We start from the raw sequence: 25,388 nt of genomic DNA, 5'->3' as shown, positions 1-25,388 counted from the left end.
AGGAAAGAGTTTTCTGTAACCTTAAGTATGAGGAACACCGTCTGCCTCTAATGCACACTGAGGTCTACCTCCAGAAACGCCCTCGGACAACGGAGAGGCTTTTCAGTAGGCATCAGGTTCTTATTGGCACTCAAAACAAAACCGTCTTCGGGGTTTGAGGGCACGACTGAAGCAAAGGCGGGTGGCTTGCGGAGGACACATGGCCTGTAAGAAGAGAAGCCTTGAGAAAGGAAGATTGATAAAAAGAGATGGAGTATCAGAGAGGTTTTCTGGCATCCACGCAACCGGTTTGGTTCCCAGCACGGTTTAGTGCTGTGCTCGCAATGAACATGATTCCACACCAAGACCGGGAATACAACCAGGAAGGCCACAACCCGACGCCAGTTTTCACTGCTTCTGCTACCCCTAGGTTTCATCCCAGCGCCAGCCCTAGCCCATTGACAAACCCCCTCGAGCACTGCCAGGCGAACTAAAGCTCCAGTTGAAGATGAAGGCCCCTGAGGAAGGAGGGCCGAAGCACAGCTGAGGGCTCAGCGCCGCCGCCCCGGCCATGGCGGGGCAGCTCGGCCGCCCCAGCGCCTGGCCGGAGCCGCCTCCCGCTCCTCGGGGAAGGCGCGACTGGGGCCGTCCGTCTCTCACAGAACTGGCGGCCCCGGCGTTTACAAGCGGCCATTTGGCTCGTCAGGGACGTTCCGCACGGGGCCTGCTGCTGATGCCGGTGCGGGCGGCAGCCGGGCACAACGTAGAGGCAGGTCCGGCTGTGCTGCAGCCGGGGGGCGGCGGCGGGAGCCGCGGAAGCCCTCAGCCCCGGGGGCAGGTGAGAGCAGCCGCCGCCGCCACTGAGCATGCTCGGCTCCTCCGCATCCGCCCCGCTCGGCGGCCGAGGCGCGGGGGAGGGGTTCCCCGCCGGTAACCAGCCCCGTGCAGGTGGCGGAGGCGGTGCGCGGGGCTCGCTGCCGCCATGAACGCCGGCGGCGGCGGGGGGGCGGCGCAGGCCTTCCCCGGCCCCGTGCAGTGTAAGTGCCGCTGCGCGCCGGCGGGCTATGCGCGCTCCGGGGCCCGCGCGGCGGAAGCCGGGCTGAGCCGGGGCCTGGGCAGGCCCCGAAATCTGAGTGGCGCATGAAGCAGGCGGGAGCGGAGCCCGGGAACCTGGCTGGGGGGGGAGCCCGGGAATCTGCGTGAGCGGCGCGGCCCGCACAGCCCGCGAGGGGCCGCGGGCCGCCGGGAGCGCCGGGCCGGGCGGTGGGCCCTCCGCGCGGCGCGGCGGCGGGGACCCCCCGCGGGACCCTGAGGCCTTCGGTGGAGCATCTGGGGCGGCACGGGCGGCCCGTTCTCCCCGGCAGCGCCTCGGGGGTCCCGCGGTGCCGTAGTTGACCCCCCGCAGCTCGAGGCGGGGTCGGGTCTCCCCCGCAGCCGGGGTGTTTGGCTACCGGGATGTCTGTCGGTTTGAGCGGTTTCACCCATTCGCCTTTTCTCAGGACGAGCTCTTGACCCTGCTCCTGTTCCCACAGTTCCCGGTGGCACCACCGTGCTGGTGGAGCTCACCCCCGACATCCACATCTGCGGCATCTGCAAGCAGCAGTTCAATAACCTCGATGCCTTCGTGGGGCACAAGCAGAGCGGTTGCCAGCTCACTGGTGCAACGGCCGGCGCCACCAGTACGGTCCAGTTTGTGTCCGAAGAAACGGTGCCATCGACACAGACGCAAACCACAACCAGGACCATCGCTTCGGAGACCCAAACCATCACAGGTACTTTGGTGTTGCCTACTAGGAGCTTGAAACCGCTCAACTTGTGCAAAGTGGCAATGTTCGTAGCCCTCTGCTCCTGTATCCCCCTCACACTAAGCTAAAATAACAGTTTTCACATTAGTCGTCATGTGCCTGCAAGCCAAGGAAGATAAGTGGTGTACTGCCTTCCTGGGTTTGGTATGACAACAGTTAATTTGCTAATTGAGATACGAGTTCGCTTAGAGAACTGCTTAAGTCTAATATGTTGTCTAACCAACTAACTTGTGCAAACTAATTGAAATAGTCAATACTTGTGAAAAATAATCGAATTACTATACGTTTTGTTTTTTAAGAGTGCTCCTGATGAAAAAGACACAGAATTGCTGTCGGGCGCCAATCCAGGCCTTTTTATGTGAGAACATCATATTCCCTAACATTGCTGCCACAGCTAATTGGCAGGAAAAATATTACTCAAAATTTCTGCCTATGCAAAGGCTCAAGTGAGGCCTTGATCCTGCAGACGTGGAAATAAACCAAGAATTTTTTTCTGTGTGTGAAGGTTTGCCCTTCTGTATATAGTTTTACGGTACTACATTTTGGTCTGGGACCTTAATAAAATCCAAGTTATTTGACTGTAATCTGGATAGACAGATTAGGGCAGAGAATCTGGAAGAGCAGTGAAACAAGCTGAATTCAGGGTTTACTTCCAGGAATTTTTAGTATTATAATCCCTCAACTCGGTATAGATTTTGGATGAGTCATTTTTCTGCTTCATATTTGCTCATCTTTAAACTGAGGGCAGTTATATCCTTCTGCCCTTTTGGGGTACAGCGTTGTTTAGTTGATTTAAAAGCTGCTCCTTTGGCTGAGATAGTTTCACCTGTTGTGAGTATTAGCTAAAAACAGTATAGTTGAAAAAGGCTGAACTTTTTAAACAATTTTTAAGAAAAATTCTTTTACTTGATGCCTTTTTGACAGCATTTGCCATATAAATCATTCAGGTTTTTTTCTCCTTTGGGCTGTAGCACAGCCAGTGTTGAAAAACAAACCTTTATTAATGTGAGACATGGACAGGCATCAGAAGAAACTGAACTTAAGAAACTGAACAGTTCAGTTAGATAAGATTCAGAGGGGAGACAAGTGGGCCTGTGCAGAGTTGTACCAAGTTCAGTGTGGCTCATCAAGTCTTGACAGAATTTTCACTGATAGCAAGGGAGAGAAAAGCCTTTCCCCCCTTTCCCCTTCCCCTAGGTGAACAGGAATGTTGCTGGAAAAAAAAAGTAACAGAGAAGTAATTAATGAAACTAGAAAATACTAGATTTTTCTGATTGGAGAAGTTGATGTTCTCAAATTGAGCTCTTTTACGTGTTTAGTTTCTGCACCAGAGTTTGTTTTTGAGCATGGCTATCAAACCTACCTGCCCAGTGAGAGTAGTGAGCCTCCAACTGCTGCTATCGTCTCTACACCACCAAAAGCACGTTCAAGAAAATCCACTTCCTCGCTGGCACAGAAGAAATTAAACTGCTGCTATCCAGGTAAGATGTGGACTATACCTACTTCCTTTTCATTTAAAAATTGGTAAGTTCCATATAGCGATATGCACGGTAGCTCTGTCTGTCATAAGCAGTTAAGATGTGCAGAACCTGCAAGGCAACTTACTAAGGGTGTGATGTACTACCAGTGATAACCAGTAGTAGGTTTGCTATTGATTTCACATGTCCTTAGACTTTGGTGTTATACTGGGGTATACTCTGGCAATGCTGCAGTGAGTTCGTGCATAGACATTGGCCTGTGCCCACACCCATAGCACTGTAAGAGCGGAGTCTTGTTACCTTTTTGCCAACTGCCATTGTACATGATAATGCAAAATGTATGTATAATATTTATCTGTTTTGTCTCTGGTCAGTTAGCGTTTTTATAAGGATGGATTGAACCAAAGTATTTGTAGGCCTTAGTGAGTAAAAACCATACAATATGCAGAAAACGTATAGAGTCAACTCTGTAGATGAGTAGTGGTGTTAATGATGATAGAAGTTACCGCCTCTTTTTGCAAACTTGCCTTCATTTGAAAGACACATTTCAAATGCTTAGCATTCATTTCTGTGCTCTAAAACTGTAACATTTTCCACTTGGACAGAATTGCTAAATGGTGAGCTGTTACGTGAGTTCCCAGTTGCACTAACTTAAAGTCGTACATGGAATTAATTAGTTGCCCCAGCATCCCCCGTGTAAAGAGCATCTCAAATCCTAGGCAGGGATTCTGGAGAACTTGTTTCAAAGCTCACAGAAAACAGAAATGTAGAGAGTGAATTGCCTCCTAGGAGAAGCATTAGAAAACTAAAGTTCCTACTTAAGCCAGTCACTATTTTAAGTAGATGTGAGTAAACAAGATAGGGGAGTTAGGTTTTTGTTAATACTGAATTTTAAAGAAAATGTTCTTGAAAGAAAACATGATGTGCATAGTATGGTAGTGTATTCTTACTATTTTGTTAGATTTTCCTTGAATTTAATGGTCTTTAATCTTACCATTTTCAGGTTGCCAGTTCAAGACTTCCTATGGTATGAAGGATATGGAACGTCATCTACGAACACACACAGGTTTATACAGTTGCTATACTTTATTTTTGATTGGTTTCTCCTTTTGACTTTTGCCAAAAGGAATTTTCCTACAAATAGAGTATCTGTAGTTAAATTGGATAGAATGTACATGTACGTCTGTACATTCAAGTATTGTAGTTCTCTGTGCCTTTTGGGATAAAGGATATCCTGCTATGGGCAGTACCACTTCACAGCTATGAAACATGAACACTGTATATCGATTTAAGGCACAGTTAAATTTCTGAGGTGCAGGCCATGTGTTTATCAGGGTGCAGTGTGGTGGTGGTGAATAAAGCTAGTTTGTTCTTCATATCAAACAATGATTCCAACATTTCATCTGCCTTCCCCCTAAACCGCAATTTGAGTTGTAAAGAGAAGGTTCCAAAGGGTCTTCTAAATTTGTTGCACTTGTGCATGTAGCCTTCCGGAGCATAGCAGAGTTCTTACCTGATAGGATGGCTGCTGAAATCCGCTTTCCAGCTTTTGAAAACTAGTCCCATTTCTATTAAGTGTCTAGTTCGTGCTTTTCTTTTTTTATTGCAACAACATCTTTATGGTGCAAAAATTCTTGATGTGTTGATGCTCTTCTGTTTGTTTCAGGAGACAAGCCCCATAAATGTGAAGTTTGTAACAAATGTTTTAGTCGTAAAGATAAGCTGAAGATGCATATGCGTTCTCATACGGGGGTGAAGCCTTACAAATGTAAACACTGTGACTATGCAGCTGCTGACAGCAGCAGTCTCAACAAGCACCAGCGCATTCATTCCAACGAGCGGCCTTTTAAATGCCAGATCTGTCCTTATGCCAGCCGCAACTCCAGCCAGCTAACTGTACATCTCAGATCTCACACAGGTAAGTCTATACTCAAATTCAGGTCTGTAAAGGTTTGAAGGTCATAGGGAAGATTTTTAAAAGTACGTAGGTGTCAGGATGCCAGAAAGGGCCTATTTAAATTCTCACAGGTCCCCTAGACATCCAGCTTCTGTGAATTTCTTGGGCATGGAGTCTAGTAGGGCAATACAGCTCTACTAATAATACGTGGAAGCAATCAGAAGATGGATCTGACTCTTGGTAGATTTTCTTCTGAATTGACTTTGAAACTGCCTATTAAATGTTCTTAAACCCATAGAACTGAAGGATCTGATTGATTAAGGGTATCTAGGGTTCCTATCTGTGTCTCTCAAATCTGGTTCACTATATTGGAAACACTGAAATTACTTTATAATTGAACTAGTTATATCAGTGCAAATCTCAACTGCATAACTTAATTTTTCTTGCATCAGTAAATTAGCAAGTAATTAGCAATTTAAGTTACATCAGTTACATCTTTTCTTGACCTTTCTTTGTGGTACCTTCCATGTGCAGACTGATGGACATTAACAGTGTAGCATGAGCAGCCGGAACTACATTCTGCCCGTATCATTTTTGCTCTACGGATAGAAAGCTTTAGCTTCCAGGCTTATAAACATTGCATCATTTTACATTTGCATTATTTGACTAATTTTTATTTTAATCAGATTTCTCTTTTATTGCTTGTTCCTAGAAGAGATTTGCTATAAAGATACTGCTGTACAGTTGTCTTTGTACAGTTGTCTTTGTATGTTGTTTTTCACCTAATGCAGGGTACTGGATTAGTTTCTGTGTTGTCTTTTATACATTTGATTAGTTCTGTGAATTTTAGCTGCAGGGTGGATATGGTTCAGTGATTACTAGATTAGCTTTGAACCTACCCTACATCTGATTCTGAATTCGAGTACTAAACAACATTAGTTCAGGTGTGTGCAAGATGGGATTCATTTTGAGTAGATAAAAGAAATAAATCCCTTGTGCATTGTGAAGGAGGGGAGGGTTAAACCAATCTGTCTCTAGCAGAAAAGAATCTTTTATACTTCACAAATCTGCTGTGATGGAACAGGCAGGACTGTCAGGCACTTGTTGTACAAGTTTCTGTCTTTCTGTTGCTATATGAGAAGACGCAATGGTCAGTCAAAATAGTATTGGTTCTTATGAGAAGTTATCTGTTAGTAAACACTAGTCAGAGAATATGGTATCGTGTTTTCCCCATGTCATACAAGAGCATGAATACTTGTGCATTTATGCAGTGGACAGGTGTGCTCTGAATTTGACTGTGGGAGAAGCTTTGAATGATCATGGTTCTCTTGTGTTTCCAGCAGAGTTAAATTTTTGTGGCTTTAGATATTGCAGTGGTTGGGAAGGATACCTTCCTTCTTTTTGGCAGATCAGTCTGTATCTTAAGCAATTGAATGCTGCTGAAATTCAAGTCTGTAGTTTTATTATCTCTTTCATTTCTCAAAAATAAATCCTCTTTTGTGAAAGGACTTCTTTAGATTTGCTGAAAGGAGACATAAGAATTTTGAAAGTAATCATTTCATCCTTGTTAGGTTACAGAGCTGTTATGCACACAGCCAATTTGAGGGGAAAAGTAAGACTGGTATGCAGAATGTATTGCTTACTGGAATTAAATTAGTCATTCTCTAGAAAGTGAGTGTAACGTACATTACTCAGCGTGAGATCATCTGTATAGCATTACTTGTTGAACTAGTCATCAAAAGATCAGTTTCCTGTTAATTTGAGTAAAACTACTCTTACAACTAATAATTCCAGGACCAGACACTTTGTTTTTAAGCTGTATTCTGTCAGTGTCGATTAAATATAGACAGAAATGTAAAGAAATATAAGTAATGGACCACTCTTTAAATAAATGGAACCAACATACTTTGCTATATTCAGTAAAATTACTAATTCTTTTTCATATATTGTGCTACCCAGTATGTGAAAATTAAGTCATTTAAATACATAGTCTGCCTTCATCAGCAAAGTAGATAAAAATTCAGTAGCAGTGTGTAGATGAAACTGTAAAATAAACTAGATGAACAAACAGTGCATCTTCATTAATAAAATCTGTTTAATACAGATAGTACACCATGTATCTCAATTATTAAACAGATACATGGATTAGCACAGTAGGCCACAACTTGATTTGAAGAATATGCAGCTAAACCTATGACATATGTAGCTGGATAAGCAAATTATGCAAAATTATACAGCTATCACAAACTCTATAAAATATTAACTCATAAAATAGATCAGCTGTTTGCAGTTTGATTATTGAAGGTGATAAATGATTGCTGAACTAAGTACACTCTTTTTCCTTCCACCACCAAGAGTGTCTTAGAACCTAGTGATAAAATTCTTCCCCTTTTTTCAAAATAACACCTACCTAAAGACTTCATGCTCAGGTACTTTAGAAAACTGCATATTTAGATTAAAGAAAAAAGTGAGCAGTTATTTAGTCGGGTTGGCAGGTTTGCTTTGGATTTTTCTTAATGACTTCAGAATGGAGTCACTTGTCTTTACCCTGGAATTGACTATGGACTAAACAGAGCTACAGCTTAGTTTGGTCATGCATGTTGTGACAGAAGCCTGCAAATAAAGAAAATGCAAAATAGTAGTTTAGATCCAGGCAATTCAAATGGTTATTCCTGTAGGTAGTCTGACACGAATAGGCTCACAGAGATCTTGCAGATAAAGCATGAAAAATGAACACACTTATCAGTTAAGAATGTGACCTAACTTTCAACTACCTTGTTAGATTTCTGGATCAGTGTTGCTATCCAAAAAAAAAAACACCCAAGCACTTATGAATATGTTGTGTACCTGTTTGCATGCATGCAAACTGGTAGTGGATTTTCTTGAAGTGATCTGTGGAACATTATTAGGCGTGCTACATGGGGCAAATATATTTCCTGTTTTCTGTAATTCTGGAAAAACAAAAGCTTAATATTACTTCTCTGTGTAAACACATTTCCCCAGAGTCACAGACTTGCATACATGATTCATTAGTCCCACATTTGTCTTTCCAGTTGCGTTTATGTAGCTGTGATCCCTCTTTTTTTTTTTTTCTCTGTAACTGTAGTGATGCTATGGTTGTGCAGTCACCTGACACTGACCTGTGTATGGACTTTTATCCCTACATCTCCTTATGTTCTGGACAAGAGTTTCCACTATCTTCCTGTGTCAGCAGTAGTCTTTGTGCTACATCACATGAACGAGGCCAAAAAAGTAATCAGTTTTTCTTGTCAGCTAATCTAACGTGACTATATGGTTGAGCAGTAAGACTGGTGGCTGTTAAGGTCTGTTTCCACAGTAGCCTACCGTTTACCTAGGCTTACAGTTAACCTACCAGCCTCCCTGTAAATCTTGTAGTGTAAGCCCAAGACATGGATTTGTTTATGTTGTTTTCTTAGACTTCAAAAACATAGCAGTTGTTAAAGTTAGTGTTTATTAAACTGGTTGAGATACTGTTGCTAAAGAGAGACAAATGAGAAACTTCAGTCACTTCTCTGGAGCACTCTGAACAGTTTTACACACAAAATGAACTGAAAATGGAGGATATCTAAGATGCAGACATGAAAAAACAACAGATGTGGGCAGGGCAGGCGTGCTCCTGGAGAGCTTGCACACAAATACGTTGGACCTCATGATAAATACTGTGCTGTTAAAGTTCTTCACATCTTGAGAACATGTTTGGAGCTTATGAGTATTTAGAACAAGCGAGCTGTACATAATTCATTGTAGCATTGGTCTCTCCAATGGATCTTGGTGTCTCATCTGTGATTTGAACTATGTTTTTTGCTGACAGGTGATGCACCTTTCCAATGTCAGATGTGTCCTGCTAAATTTAAAATCAACTCAGACTTGAAGAGGCACATGCGTGTGCATTCTGGTGAGAAGCCTTACAAATGTGAGTTCTGTGAGGTCCGCTGCGCCATGAAAGGAAACTTGAAATCACACATTCGTATCAAGCACAGCATGGAAAATACTCTCAAGTGTCCAGAGTGTGAATTTCAGTGTGGAAACAAAACAAGCCTTCGGCACCACATAAGAACTCATCAGCCCGAGCAACCAGTGAAGTGCTCAGAGTGCAACTACTCTTGCTCCAACAAGGCAGCTCTGAAAGTGCACGAGCGCATCCACTGCAAAGATCGTCCTTTCAAATGTGAATTCTGCAGCTTTGATACCAAGCAGCGGAGCAACCTGACAACTCATGTGAGGAAAGCTCATGGTGACAAAGTCAAGAGCAAGAAGCAAACGGTGGAGAAGGAAGGAGATAGGCCAAAGCAAGGTGGCTCCAGGCAAGTTGCCAGATTGGATGCCAGGAAAGCATTTAAGTGTGACCTATGTGACGCTTCCTTTGTCCGAGAAGATTCTCTCAGGAGTCATAAGAAGCAGCACAGTATGTATAATGGATGTAAAAATAGCGAACTGGCTGTTCTACAGCTCCAGATGGATCCCAGCCGGCAGGCCAGTGCCCCAATTACTGTCAGTCACCTCCAGGTCCCGCTTCAGGCTGCTCAGGTTTCTCCATACAATGAGGGAAGGGTCAAGATCATCGTGGGTCACCAGGTCCCTCAGACTAACAGTATTGTTCAGGCTGCATCAGTGAATGTCGTGCCTCCTACATTAGTTAGCCAGAATCAGGAAGATCTCTCAGCCAACAGCCGCTTGCAGCTGCTGGGCCAAGTGAGTTTGTTGGCACCACCTCCACCTCCCATATCTCAAAGTGAAGCAGGGCCTGTGGCACAACCAGCAGTTCTTCTCACGACCCACGATCAAAGCGATGGAAGCGCTTTACATCAAACTCTGATTCCCGCTGCTCCTGTCAGCAGTCATGAGGCTTCAGCAAACCAAGCTTTCATCACCAGCTCTGGAATCAGCTGCTCTGACTTAGAAGGTCTTAATGCAGTCTACAGCTCCTTGGACGGGATTTGAGGTACTTCATCTTATCAGGGAGTCATGGTGGCGACTCGGAGGAGGAAAAATGTGCTTTCAGCACCCACTCGAGGGGATGTGGGTGTTCAGGTCACAGGCTGTGAGGAATGTCACAGCTTATCCTTGGTAGCTAGGAGCAACCCTGAGGAGGGCTGCGTGAGGTGCGAGCAGGTCGATGACCTGCTAAGCCGGGTGGCGCAGCTCCAGGATGAAGTGCTGGAACTCAGGGAGGAGGTGAATAGGTTAAGAATAATTAGGGAAAGCGAGAAGGAATTTGACAGCTGCCATAATCTGGTTGTGGCAGAGCAGAAAGAAGTGGAGAGGGTAAAGGGGATCAGGGAATGTGAGGAATTAGGGGACGAGGAGCAATGGCACAAGGTCCCTGCTCGGCGTGGCAAGCACAATTGCCTGGCAATTCCCTTGCCCCCCCAGGTGACCTTACGTAACAGGTACAGTGCTCTGCGAGGGGAACTGGAAGACAGGGAGGGTGATGGCTGTCCCTGCTTGGAGGTGTCTCCAAAGCCGGGTCGGACTGCCATCGGTATTAAAGCCTCATCAAAAGAAGAAAGCATAGATGAGGGCCCACGCAGAGGGTTGCCTAAGGGGAGTCAGTCTGCTCCACGATTTCTGACTGCCCCTGTTAAAAGAAAAAGGAGGGTAATTGTCATAGGCGATTCCCTTCTGAAGGGAACAGAGGGGCCAATATGTCGACTGGACCCAACCCACAGGGAAGTTTGCTGCCTCCCTGGGGCCCGGGTCAGGGACATCACTAGGAAACTCCCTGCTCTGGTACGGCCATCTGATTATTATCCATTACTGGTCATGCAGGTTGGAACTGATGAGCTAACAGAGAGAAGTCCAAAGGACATCAAAAGGGACTTCAGGGCATTGGGGCGACTGGTCGAAGGGTCAGGAGCCCAGGTAGTGTTCTCTTCAGTCCCTTTAGTGGCAGGAAAGAACATAGGAAGGAATAGAAAATCAGATTTGATTAACAGATGGCTCAGAGGCTGGTGTCACCGACGGAAATTTGGTTTCTTTGATCATGGGGAGGCTTTCGCTGAACCAGGTCTGATGGCACCGGATGGGACCTGCCTTTCTCAGAGGGGAACCAGGGTCTTAGCTCAAAAGCTAGCAGGGCTCATTGGCAGGGCTTTAAACTAGATTTGAAGGGGGAGGGGGGGAATATCAAGAATGGTAAAGATATGCTGGAAGTATCTGTAGAACAGAAGAAGGGAATTCCAGCCAAGAAGTCAGATCTATACCGCTGTCAGCATGGCACCAGTGCCAGCACCGAGGGTCCAGAAGCTGAGGATGGATCGCAGGTATGTTCGAACGATCTTACACTGCCGTCCAAGAGAACACCTGTCACTCCAGCCAGCGAGTCGGCTTTGTCGGAGGCCCATCTCAAGTGTATGTACACCAACGCACGCAGCATGGGAAATAAACAGGATGAGCTAGAGATGCGTGTACATGAGCAGGGCTACGACCTTATTGGCATCACGGAGACGTGGTGGGACGACTCCTATGACTGGAGTGTCAACATGGAGGGGTATAAGCTTTTTAGAAAGGACAGGAAGGGGAGACGAGGAGGGGGTGTCGCTCTCTACGTCAGCAACCGGCTGGAGTGCGTGGAGCTTCGCCTGGGGTCGGAGGACGAGCTGACAGAGAGCTTATGGGTCAAGATTAGAGGACGGGGATGGATAGGGGATGTTACGGTAGGAGTCTGTTACAGGCCACCTGGCCAGGAGGACAGAGCAGATGAGGCGCTTTATAGCCAGATAGGAGCAGCCTCGCGGTCACAAGCCCTGGTCCTCATGGGGGACTTCAACCACCCTGACATCTGTTGGAGAGACAATACGGCAGGGCACAGGCAGTCCAGGAGGTTCCTGGAATGCGTGGATGACAACTTCCTCCTGCAGGTGATAGAGGAGCCGACAAGGAGGGGTGCCATGCTTGACCTTGTGCTCACCAACAGGGAGGGACTGGTGGGCGATGTGAAACTTAAGGATAGCCTTGGCTGCAGTGACCACGACACAGTGGAGTTCAAGATCCATGGGGCAGCAAGGAAACCATTCAGCAAGCTCTGTACCCTAGACTTCAAGAAGGCGGACTTCGGCCTCTTGAAGCACCTGATGGGCAAAGTGCCGTGGGAGGCGGCCCTGGAGGGACAAGGGGCCCAGGAAAGTTGGTCCACATTCAAGGAGCACCTTCTCCAAGCTCAGCAGAGGTGCATCCCGACGAAGAACAAGTCGGGCAAAAAGACCAGGAGGCCGGCGTGGATGAGCAAGGAGCTCCTGGACCAACTGAAAATGAAGAGGTTAGCCTACAGAGGGTGGAAGCGGAGACAGATAGCCTGGGAGGAATACAGAGAAGCTGTAAGAGTGACCAGGGATCAAGTGAGGAAGGCTAAAGCCCTAAAGGAACTGAATTTGGCAAGGGATATAAAAAGCAACAAGAAATGCTTCTATAGGTATGTAGGGGACAAAAGGAAGTCCAAGGAGAACATAGGCCCCCTCCGGAAGGATACTGGTGCTCTGGTTACCCGGGACATAGAGAAGGCTGAGGTACTCAATGAATTTTTTGCCTCAGTCTTCACTGGTAAAGCCTCTTGTCTTACCACCCAAGCTGTGGAAAGAACTAGCAGGGACTGTGAGGATGAACCACCGCCCACTGTACTTGAAGACCAGGTTCGAGAACATCTGAGGAACTTGAAGGTGCACAAGTCCATGGGACCTGATGAGATCCATCCGCGGGTCCTGAAGGAACTGGCGGATGAAGTTGCCAAGCCACTGGCTATTGTATTCGAGAAGTCGTGGCGGTCTGGCGAGGTCCCCGATGACTGGAAGAGAGGGAACATAACCCCCATTTTTAAAAAGGGGAACAAGGAGGACCCGGGCAACTACAGACCGGTCAGCCTCACCTCTGTGCCTGGCAAGGTCATGGAGCAGATTCTCCTGGGAACCATGCTAAGGCACATGGAGAGCAAGGAGGTGGTGGGTGACAGCCAACATGGCTTCACCAAAGGCAGATCGTGCCTGACCAACTTGGTGGCCTTTTACGATGGGGTGACAACATCGGTGGACAAGGGTCGACCAACGGATGTCATCTACTTGGACTTGTGCAAAGCTTTTGACACTGTCCCGCACGACATTCTTCTCTCTAAACTAGAGAGTCATGGGTTTGATGGATGGACCACTCGGTGGATAAGGAATTGGCTCAATGGCCGCACTCAGAGAGTAGTGGTCAACGGCTCAATGTCCAAGTGGAGACCGGTCACGAGTGGCGTCCCTCAGGGGTCCGTGTTGGGCCCGGCCCTCTTCAACATCTTTGTCGGTGACGTGGACAGTGGCATGGAGTGCACCCTCAGCAAGTTCGCCGATGACACCAAGCTGTGTGGTGCCGTCGACACGCTGGAAGGGAGGGATGCCATCCAGAGGGACCTCGACAGGCTGGAGAGGTGGGCCCGTACCAACCTCATGAAGTTTAACCAGGCCAAATGCAAGGTCCTACATCTGGGTCGTGGCAATCCCAGGCATAAATACAGACTGGGTGGTGAATGGATCGACAGCAGCCCTGAGGAGAAGGACTTGGGAGTACTGGTGGACGAGAAGCTCAATATGAGCCGGCAATGTGCTCTTGCGGCCCAGAAGGCCAACCGCGTCCTGGGCTGCATCAAGAGGAGCGTGGCCAGCAGGTCGAGGGAGGTGATTCTCCCCCTCTACTCTGCCCTCGTGAGACCTCACTTGGAGTACTGCGTCCAGTTCTGGAGTCCCCAACATAAGAAGGACATGGACCAGTTGGAGAGGGTCCAGAGGAGGGCCACGAAGATGATAAGAGGGCTGGAGCACCTTTCCTATGAGGACAGGCTGAAAGAGTTGGGGCTGTTCAGCCTGGAGAAGAGGAGGCTCCGGGGTGACCTTATAGCGGTCTTCCAGTACCTCAAGGGGGCCTACAGGAAAGATGGGGAGAGGCTGTTCAGGAGGGCCAGTTATGATAGGACAAGGGGTAACGGTTTTAAAATAGAGGGAGGTAGGTTCAGGTTGGATATTAGGAAAAAATTTTTTACCATGAGAGTGGTAGAACACTGGAACAGGTTGCCCAGAGAGGTGGTGGATGCTCCATCCCTGGAGACGTTCAAGGCCAGGTTGGACAAGGCCCTGAGCAACCTGATCTAGTTGGAGATATCCCTGTTCCTTGCAGGGGGGTTGGACTAGATGACCTTTGAAGGTCCCTTCCAGCCCTAACCATTCTATGATTCTATGATTCTATGATTCTATAATGCTTTAATACAAGAAGGAGCAACAGAAGTGACTGTGGTTAGTGACGGAGGTCAAAGTATAACAGTGTCCACTTCAGCTCCCCCTCCTCCTATCTTTTCCTCATCCTCTCACACAGAAGCCCCTAAGCAGACCTATTCTATCATTCAAAGTGGAGCCCACACAGCTTTGCTGTGTCCAGCAGACTCCATACCAGATTAGGCACAAAGTACTATTACTAAACAAATTGCAATCTCAGAGGCAGTGCTGAATTCAGCAGAAATACATGGAACATAAGAGAATGTAGGATTTGTCCTACAAAGCCAAATACTGTGCCCTTCCATGTGTTACTTGTCTGTACATGGATACACACATCTCGTATGTGAGAACGAGGATGTGTGTATGTATGTGCCTCTATTGAAATCAGAGGCTGTGTTTTTGTAACATCTGAGCATCGAAGCAACTGTTGACAATCTCACCAAGCAGTAAGCTTCCCGGAATATGGTTCTTGTATTGTGTTGGCTGAAATAAGAAAGCCTTACCTTATGATGTATTACCCCTGACGATGTATTACCTTCACAGCAGACTCGTTCTTTCATGCACACACAAAAATGTAATACTCCAAGCCATTCCAAAGTACATTTTTAATGAAGTCTGTTTCAGTTACATGCTATGTATGCATTAACTGCACCTGGCTGGTTGTTGATCAGTCAGGAGTGTCTACTGCTGGGTCTAATGCAGCTCTAGTAAAGTTTAAGGGGACTGTTCCTTGATATCTGTAGAAGTTGCTAGCACCTGGCTCTTAATCTGGAAATGCCTGCTCAGAAGATTAGGTGATCTTTTTTGGAAAACAAAAGAATTTTGTCCGTCCATCAGTAATAACTAACTTTGTTAGCAAGAACACTATTGCAAATTATGTATATGGCACAGTGATCTCTGTGTCTTAAAGAACAAAACAACTGTAAATATATTTTTTACAAACATTACTTAAATTTTGTTTTTATTTTGATGCTACGTTTTTGTAGTTGCATGGGTGGTAAAAGTGCATTACATTTTGGCTCTGTTCTTTTCAGGTTAAAGAGGAGAAAGGAAAGATAGAATTCACTTCATTTGAAATAAAGATTCCAAGGTCTGAAACTCTAGCATAAATTCAGATTGGATCACAACAAAATAGTAATTTACCATTATATGATGTGCATTTCTGTAACGAATGAATTCTAGGCTGTATTTTGAGCTATGCAATATTATAGCCCAATCTGGTGAGCATTCTCGTAGTGGTAGCTAATAATATCTTCACTATCGAGCTATCTAGTTAAAGAACAGACTCTCAGCTTGGGAAAGTACACAGCTCTCTAGGTGCCTGGATATGCAAAAATCACATCATTTCACAGCCAGGCAGCGTCTCAAGGACAATTGTTAACATACATGAAGACTGAAAAGAGATCGTTACCAAAACTAGCTCGGAGATTCCCTCTTGGGGAATCAGAGTCAAGTTAAATTTCACAGTATTTGCTAGTGGGAGACATAGAATGATTGCTTTATGTGCTAGAAACATGCTTGAAAAACTTACATAATTAGGGCCACTTTCTGAACAGGCCTCATGTTTGAAGTTTTTACGTTTTATTTTGTGTACCTGGGGGTGCTCCCTGCTCCTTCCCTCTGTGTGATACATACTCTACCTACAGCGTAAGGCTTCCTGCTTTACAGTGATGAGTAGGAAAATGCCATCAGAACTCACAAGTGGAGTCATACAGGTGATTCTTGGAAATGTGACTTGTTTTTTGTTGAAATGAAGGTTGTTTAAATTTCAATGCTCCCATATTGCTATCTTCATTATTTATGGGAAAATAGTATTTTTGCAGATCCATGTATCTTCTGCCTTCCTGATGTTTGATTCTAAATCAATGTTCTTTTAAAAGAAAAAACCCTTCCAAGTAATCTTGGTTTTAAAATCTGGGTTTTGATTTGAACTGCCTGACAGCGTGTCTGACACTTGTGGATATCAGAAAAGACCACACTCCAGTTAGAGGGTGAAGCTCCATAAATGCTGAATTAAAAGCATTATTAAAGACTTGTTTCCTACTCCTCTGCTGCGTTGAAATATGAAGCAAAAGTTCTAAGTTCACTGACAGTTGTAGTTCAGGGTTTATTATTTCCTACACTTGTTCTTTTCTGGTGATAGAGGTTTGTCACCTGTTAATTATCTCTTCCCTACAGATAGGTGATTTAAGGAGCTGACAAGACCCAGTTCCAAGTCATCAAACAAACCTATTTTTATACAAATTAGAAGTAGGCTGGAAGTTTTTACTACATTAGATCACTGCAGAACATTCATTGAGAACAGTAAGTTGAAAGCCTAGATACTTTGAGTTTTAACTCTGGCGTTGCTGTTTTGTGGCTCTCCAGTCATTGTGCCTATAGCACAGATCCCATCGTTACATTTCAGCTGTGTTGAGACTACTTGTAAAGCACTGGGAAGATACAAGGCATCACAGGTAAGTGCTTGATCTAATTATACGTGGTCCCTGATAGATGGGGCACTTTCAGTCCTGGAACAGTAAATACATTTTTCCCCCAGCTTACAGCGATTGTGGACCCTGTGCAGCACTAGCGTTGCAGAGGAGGAGATGCTTCCCCAGGAGCACAAGTGCACGGTGGGGCTGAGCTGCCCAGGCTGTGGCATGTGCTGGCGGACAACTGAGCTGCAGGGGAGCAAGCCTGGGGAAGTTCGGTGCAGTTGAGGTTCAACTCTATTTAGACGTGCAGAGGAAGGGGAGGATCCTTCAGGTCATCTCAGTGGTCCAGCGTACAGCACTGCTCTACAACCAGTTACACCAGCATAGCAAAGGAGATGGGAAACTACAACGAAGATCAAATGAGAGATGAGTTGCGTTTGAATTTTTTCCTTTACCAAATTGTAAATACTGAGTGACACGAAAGGTAATAGCAAATTATACTTTCAGCTTTCAAAACCTGTGCTAGATCTTTGAGTAGGTTTAACTAGTCTATTGGTGATCTAGATTTTAATACCAGTTATGTATTTTCCCTTTAAGACAGAAGAACCTAAATTGGTCTGCCCTCACATACTTGGTTTTGTCACTGGTAAGTCTGCCGCTGTATCTGCTTGTGCACACGCCATCTTCCCAATATTTCCTGCTGGTTGATTTTTGAAGGCTGACAATCTCGAGGATAATTATTTTCTAATTTCCACAAGACACATGCGTAAAGAGTTTAGGTATACCCATTGAGGGGCTTGCGTGTCAGAGATTCTAGTGATGGAGCTTTCCAAGTGCTCCAGCTGGACAAGAAACTTCTGCCTGGGACACAGGATAGGAGCTGGTGGACATGTAACTGCTCTGGGTTTAGAGCTGGTGGCTGTACGTGACAGTGGTATCCTTAAGATAAAAGTTTGGATGCAGTTAGACTAACTGCTGGTACTGGTGGGTAAGGTAGGCAGGCCTTCAGGTATAGAAAATTGCATCAAGCCTGAAAACTTGTAAGTGCAAATGTACCACAATTTGGCAAGCGGAAAGTAGTATTAATTTTCTTATAGTCGTTGGTATTAAATGAACTCTGCATGCAGGGGTTCATGAGCACGAAGTATTTTGTGTCATCTATAGGTGGTGCCAGAGATCCAGGGAAACTTGTACGAGTGGCCTGTTCTGCGTGATATGTTTCCTGTTAAAACAGTTCCCTGCTTTTAGCTCTCTGCTGGGTAAAAACATTTCAGAATCCACTTTTATAAGACGTTACAAAAAGCTCAGCTGTAAAAATCTTCCTTTCACTTAAGATAAAAAAAAAACACACAAAAACATGTCTGAAGTTTTCTGCTGTTAAGATCCCATGAAGCAGATCTATGGCCAAAACTTAATCTCACAATTTATGTTAAATTGATCATTTTATACTCCCTGTTAATTAATTTTAATGTGTACATAATTTGCAGCTGCAGAATTGTCGTGCACTGCAAGAATGGTACAAAATGAGCGATTTGACAAAGCTGATGGTTTGAACTGCAATGTATCAGTGTTTGCACTTGGCCAACAGACCTGCACCCAGGGGATGCACCACCATGTCCAGGAATCTCATGATCAATCTAATGTCGCGTTTAACGTTGCACAGCTTTGTTATCTGCGTTTCAGTTTCACAAAAAGGCTTGTTTACCTTCTAAAATAGGAAACCAGTAGATTTGTCATATTGTAAAGACTAACCTTCATTCTGGTCCTGTGTGTGCCTCTAAGATAAACAGGAAAGATAACAAAATGGTGTGAATGAATAGACAAAAGCTTAGTGCTTCTTCTTCAACATTGTTTAGCTGATTGCATTATGTTGAAGTGAACAATCTAGAGACTTTTTCCCAACACCCCCCCCAAAAAAAAAAAAAAGGCAGCTGATAAGCAAGACTAGCATGGGGGTAATTTTTTTTTTTCCCAATTTTTTGTTCCAATATTCTGGCTTTATTTCTATGTATGACAGTAATGGTCTTTGTGTTTTGGAGCTGGCAGAAGCAGATTGTTTTAATCTCTGATACTCAATACATTCTTCATGTTATCAACAGAACTATCCCCTGAGAGATCATGCTAATTCATAACAAGTGTCTCTTGTAGAGCTTGCTTGCTTTCAAGCGTGTGGTAAATAAATCGTATTCCTTCCTAAAGCTCTGCCATAGCCTCAGAGCTTTGTAGCGCATTGTCTCTTACGAGAGAAAAATATCTGGATGGGTTTTGTACTTGCCTGAAGATCTCCCAGCCCTGCCTGGCGAGCTCCAAGCCCCACAGTGCGCAAGTGGCACAGGACGAGCAAACCTGGCTGCGCTTCCCACTTCTGCTCACTTGTTGCAAAATGGATGATGTTTACACTGCGTTGCACTTAACAGGCTCTTAAGAGGAAAATATAAAACTAAATATTCCATGGTTAGCTTCCTTCAACACATTCAGGCTCGTGATTTTTACACAATTCTCTTGTGGAGTCCTGTTTGCGATTTACAGTGGGTTCCAGTCCTCCCTCCTCTGCAGATATGAATCTTTGACTGCTTGAGGAAACGGGGTTCAACAGAGCCAATGGGTTAGCCAGAACGCTAAGCAAGCAGTGGTGCATCGCCTGCACGCATTTCACATAAAGCAATGCCCTGCTCTTGCGTCCTGCCCAACCTTTTTTCATTTTGTTATTGTTACTTCATGACTCTGCTTTTTAAAACCAGGCCCAAGGATCACATGAGCAGAGGCTTATCCTCCACAAGACCTGCTAGAATGTACTTTTCCCTCTTGTTTGTGTGAGGTAGAAACATGCAGCAGGAAAAGAAACCCAAAGGAAAATGTCTTCAACACCTTTAATTGTGTTTGGGGGCGGCAGTTATCTGCGTGAGCTCCTGCACAGTGTCCCCAGAAAGCCGCAGTGTTGAGTTTTAACAATAAACCAGCAGCACTCTGGATTAAGCCCTCTATCAGCGTGGCTGGTATCTTTTATGCGGTTTTGATAAACACTTTAACTGGCATTTGCATCAAAATGGCACATTCCTGCTCAAAACCAGCATCAGTTTGTCCCATGCACAGGGGGGGTCACTGGATGTGCAGATGCCCCAGGAAGCGCTCCTGGACGAGTGAATGGGATCAAGTCCACATGGGAGATGAGACCTAAAAGCAAGAAGAACTTGGCCTAAAACTATCTCCTTTGGGATCTGGGGGAAAACCAAACTTATATTGGATACACATGGGTTTCGCAATTACAGAATTATAATCAGAATATTTCCCAATCGTTTTGGGAGAGCTATTTATTGCTATTATAATCTGACTGTGCTGGAAAGTACCTTCTGTTGTGAGTTTTTAAGATTTTCTTTTAAAAATGTTAGAAGCATGCCAAGACATTTTTCTTTAGATTACAAACAACTTGGAAAAGCTTTTATATACATTTATTTTATTCTATTCTATATTTCTGATTATTTATTTGTGTTTGCAGTCAAAATATAGTCAGTCATCCTTTTTGCAATGCAGTGCTTTGTCTGTAAAAATATGTGCTGTGTCCTCAATGGAAAGGCTTCTATCCTATAATTTCAGGAATATTGACTGGATACTCTAATGGCCTTTTACATCTCTAGTTGGAAAATCTTTAGCCTTGTTATTTAAATTTTAAGAAGAGAAACCAATATTGTTAAGAGAAACTGATGTCTCCTGTCACTTATCCTGACGACCTTTCATAAGGTGATAAAGGTTTCTATAGTGACCTGAGGAAATGATGTCTCAGGTATCACTGTGAATTAAAAGTCTGTCACAGGGAAAGCTTACTTTTCTCTCTCAGGTATCCAGTTCTGCCTTTGTCTTTATTCCGGTTGCTAGACATGGAGAAGGACTCATAAAACATACAGTATTTGGTTACATGGCTGTCTTTCATCTTTCAGAGGCTTCAAAATGTTGTAGGGAAGTAGAAAAGTCCACGACGAAGCAACGTTGGGTTTTTTTAAATGCTATATACCATTAGAATAACAAATAACATGTATGTTCAGAGTCTGCTGCTGAAATGCCACTGAATTCTGTGACCTGTGATATCAGATAATTTATTCCATAAGCTTCAGGAATTGGGTTTGCCTCTGTAAGAAACAGGAATTCTGTGTTATTACAGGTACAAGATGTTGTAGGGATTACTCTAAGTTCCTAGTTTGAGATCTCACGTAAACTTGCTTTTAATGTCTGAAAGCAAAAGCTCTTTTGTTTAATGGTAAGAGTGACTGAATTTCCGAAGTAAAAGCTGATTATCTCAGAAATAATTATCTAGGCACCTCCTGGGTTTTTGTCTTTCTGCTTTTTTAAGGATACAAGGTTGCATTTATGCCTCTTGTTCTCCTAGATGAAGCAATATGTTATGCCATGAATGGTTCAATTTATCAAACCTGATGTGACAGACACCTAAAACAAAGTTTAGAGAAACCTCTATGTTTTCAGCCTGAGTTTCCTGTTGATACTGTTCAAAATGAAGGAGAGCTGTTAAAATCTTTGTGCTATCTGTATAGGCAGCATTTGGAAATAAAGACTGGCCCTACATAGCAGACTTACACTGAGTATTGCTGTTGATCAGAGCTGTTCAGACATTTTTCTAATAATTTTTCTTTTGATTACAGAACAGAAGCTTATCAAGACTGGGAACCCCTGGGCCAGATGAGACAGAGCAAGGCCAGTGACATGAGTCGGCTGCATTCCAGCCCTGAAACATCACCTCCTTCTGCCTGGTTTTCTATTTGCACCTTTTAAATTTCGGTCTCTGAAACAAAATATTCGTCTCTGACCTTTTCTTAATACAGCTCACAATTTTGTGCTTCCAAAGTGTGTGTCCACTTACTGTTGCTGGCTATATTTAATTATTATATTAGTAATATGTGTTTTCACTGGAGCAGTGCTGCTGAATTCTCCACCTGGAGAAGGTGACTTGCACCTCAGAAGTGTATTGTGAGGATGAGAATAACTTGGATACCTCAGTGATGAGCGAGATGCAAATACCTAGATAGATACTGCAGATAGTCACATCTCATGATGGCCTAAAGGAAAATTCGAAAGAACAGGAATGCATAAAACTAAACTGCATAATGCATAGCAGTCATAATTAATAGATTAAAGTTCTTTGTGAAACATGCTTTTTTATTCTAATAAAGGAAAGGGACTATAAAGGGTGACATAGTTTTAGAAAAACAATGTAAAATGCCATGTTAAAGTTGTAAAGCTAAAGAGGTGATAAAAATGTACCTTGTCTTTAAATTTTTACAAGACTGATGTAAGGCTTATTGTCTGAAATAGTAGCGCTTTTCCTCATCTCTGGGCATATTGGATCATGCTGTTTCTCTACCTACAAACAGTTGCTGGGTGATTCTGAAAAAGTTGCCAATCCTTGCTTCTTAGTCCCTCCTAAAAAGTTCAGAATTTATCATGTGAATCAATTTGCCTAAACAATGTTGAATTTTACTTTTGTTGTGAAATAATGTAGATCAGCCATTGATAGAACTTTAATTGGCTAGGGATGCTCATGATTTTTTTTCTTTTTTTTTTTTAAAAAAAAAAAAGCCTGCCAGCAAAATTGCTTTTTGGTGATGACTCTGCTTGAAAAGTGCTCTGCAGGGGCCCATTCCCAATTGATTATCTTTCACAGCTAATAGCTTCAAAGGCTATTTGGTGGACAGTCCAGTTTTACATTTAAATGTAAATCTCGATAGCCTTGACAGACTGATGATCAGAAAAAAGGGAGGTAAAACCAGTGAAATAAATGTACAGCTGGTATAACTTTCACCAGCTCCTCCAGGGGCAATTGTAGTAAAATTAAAATGGTTACAGTTTGACAAAGCTGTTTAGAGTGGACAGTGAGTGAAAACTTTCCTCAAAAGATCTAGCATTAATAAGTTGCTAAATAGCGTGTCAGCCTTAAAAGTTCAGTACAGTGTCAGTGGCTCCCGTTTGTGCTTCGTTTGGATTCCGGAGTAAAGTTCAAAGCACTGAAGCCACCTAGGTAAAGCCAGTCTTTTGACGAAGCTACAGCAGAGAAGTTCTCTGGAAAACCAAGTTCATATCTGCAGCTAAATCCTCATTGCAGACCAGGTGGCACCAGTGTGAGAAGACACGTCGGTCAACCACCGATTGCCTACCATGTGGGAGAGGTGGTTCTACCTCTCGGGCATGGGAACAGGAGCTGCACTGGCCCTGGGTCTCTGTGCTTGGATGGTTGAAGGTGGAGTCTGGATTTTGACAGACCTTGTAAGAATCACCAAAGTGGCACGGAGATAAAGCTAACAAAGATGGCAGAAGTCTCATTCCCCAGCAACATACCAACTGCCCCGTCCCTTTTATGAGCTGGCTGGGATTTTGGGGTAGTGAGAGGGATATAGGCTTCAACCTACTGTTCCTCTTAGAAACACATGAGGCAACAAAAGGACCTTGAGGGTTCCTTCAGCAATGATGTGCTTGTCATCTTTGCTCTAGAATGGCTGAATTGCAGCAGCCTGGAGGCCCTGCAGAGGTAGCCCACATGCTTTGCCATTGCTACTTTGCCTCTCAGCCTTTCCCTGAGCCTTACCCTTTCCTCACACATTACTGTCAGATCAGTTAGCATCTTTGTTGGCTTCATTGCCTGAACTGCTCAGGACTCTCCCAGTCACTGGCCATGATATATTCACATGCCAACTATACCACGTTGTGAGAGAAAAGCGTTCATTGAGGATGGAGCAAGTGGTTACAGCCATCCTGTTGGCAAGAATCCTAGGGAAAGAGTCTTCACAACAGAAAACTACTGAAATAAAAGCTTGACCAAAAGTAACTCAAGTTTCTTACTTCATTACCATCTTGTTTCACTACATCACATTTCTGATGTGCCCCAGGACTCCTTACATAGCAATAGTTAAGTGTGGTTTTGAGCTGTTTGATTGTGAGTCAGCAACGAGTCCTTGACCACCTGAACTGCTTCCAGGGTTACAGATGCAACCACTTCTCTGGCCCTGTTGGCCAACCTCACCATCTGCTCCTTGTGCTTACATAAAGTGCTCTAAAACCGTGGTCAGTGAGTAGTACTACCTCTCTGTCTCATGTGAGAATATGTTGTAGAGGAGCTGTAATCTCAAACTGTAATCTCAAACTCTAATCTCCGACTGAGCCACTGACCACTGCAAAGCATCTCTGCTGGTCCTTGTACTGTGCATCCACAGCCCATGGGAGAAAAGGTGGACAAGGAATTCCTCGTATCCAAAAACATCTCAATAACTAGGAGTAGGTACTGTTTTCTTGTTTTTAATCTTTGTTGCTGTGGAAACTGAGCCACAGACACACACTACTCAGTTTCCTCCTCTGTAGTCCTTGTGTCCAAACACTCAAGGATACCAGTTACCCGCTGTCCAGCATTTTCCAGATTTTCAAAGGAAGGAAAAATAAGGGAAAATGCTCAGCATAGAAGCCATTGAGAAACAGGAGATCAAGGAAGGAAAGTCCAAAGGAAAAGAGTGAGGTAAAGAATTAGAGATACTTGGTGATGAAGAGAGAGTAGAAAAAGTGTTTATCTTGAGCAAGGGCCACTGCCAGGGACTGGCACGCTCTGCAAAAGAGACATCTCTTGTCCCCTACTCACTTTTCCATATCAATTTCTGAAGTCATCTACATAAGGTCTGTGGACTTGACACGGTATGTGCTACTGCAGCCAAAATAACGCCTGGCACAGCTCATCTATGTGTAGCAATGAAACCAGCAGCCTGATAGGAACTGAACCTTACTGGTGTCTCCAACCTAATCCTGGAGCTGGTTAGCCATGCTTGGTGACCCTGTGTAGGAGGAAGCAGCTCCTGTAAGCCTCTGGGCATTGAAATGAAGCCAAAACGTTCCAGATACGGAAGGTGAGAGGGACAGACCTTGTGCTTCTGTCTCAATAGCCAGTCCTTTGCAGGAAGAGAATGCTTTTGTTTAAATTAGGTTTAAGTTCTGCTCCAATGGCACAATATTCCTGTCTAATAGAGTAAAAGTCCTCCAAGCCTTTTTCTTTTTTCCTGCTTTTTTTTTTTCCTTTTTTTTTTTTTTTAAACTTCCCCAGCTCTATAAATACTCTGCAACAATTCCCAAACTTCTTAGGAGTGCAGACTAGCACGTTGACCATAGCAAAATGGTATCAAACCTGGGCAAAAGCCCACCTGCCTGTTCTTCATCCTTCAGTCCTGCAGGGCAGGACCACGAATTAACAATGACGCCGGCCCCCCCCAGTGAAATAGCATCCTCCTTCCAATATACAATTAAGAAAAGTGCATAAAGCATGTTTAACAAAAACTGACATATACACACACACGCACACATCCCCCCTGCACTGAATTCACTCTGCTGGTTTTTATGTACTCAGGATGTACAAAGCCAAAGAGCCAGCAGATCCAGAAACCTCACCCCATCAGCTCCAGCACAGAACAGGCTGGAAATTAAAAGGCTTGTGCCAGGAGAGAACTCAAGCAGGGTGGTTTTTTTTTTTGACACCCTCCAGACACTATAGTAGTAAATGCAGCTGATGTGGTGGG

The 25,388-nt window shown here is 44.3% G+C and overlaps 1 protein-coding gene across 1 annotated transcript; it reads left to right on the top strand.

Annotated features, from left to right (window-relative positions):
• Nucleotides 1–961: 961 nt before the first annotated feature.
• Nucleotides 962–15,363, top strand: ZFP64 (ZFP64 zinc finger protein). Its single transcript, XM_086622747.1, has 7 exons — nucleotides 962–1,016; nucleotides 1,512–1,751; nucleotides 3,104–3,265; nucleotides 4,266–4,328; nucleotides 4,929–5,180; nucleotides 8,992–10,087; nucleotides 14,398–15,363. The coding sequence occupies exons 1-7, from the start codon at nucleotides 962–964 to the stop codon at nucleotides 14,597–14,599; spliced, it is 2,070 nt and encodes a 689-aa protein (XP_086478873.1). The 3' UTR covers nucleotides 14,600–15,363.
• Nucleotides 15,364–25,388: the final 10,025 nt, after the last annotated feature.

This window comes from Tauraco erythrolophus, chromosome 18, assembly GCF_009769465.1.
Source record: "Tauraco erythrolophus isolate bTauEry1 chromosome 18, bTauEry1.pri, whole genome shotgun sequence".
Classification (NCBI taxonomy): domain Eukaryota; kingdom Metazoa; phylum Chordata; class Aves; order Musophagiformes; family Musophagidae; genus Tauraco; species Tauraco erythrolophus.
Note: the sequence above shows the minus strand (reverse complement) of the source record. Positions and strands in the feature narration are given on the sequence as shown.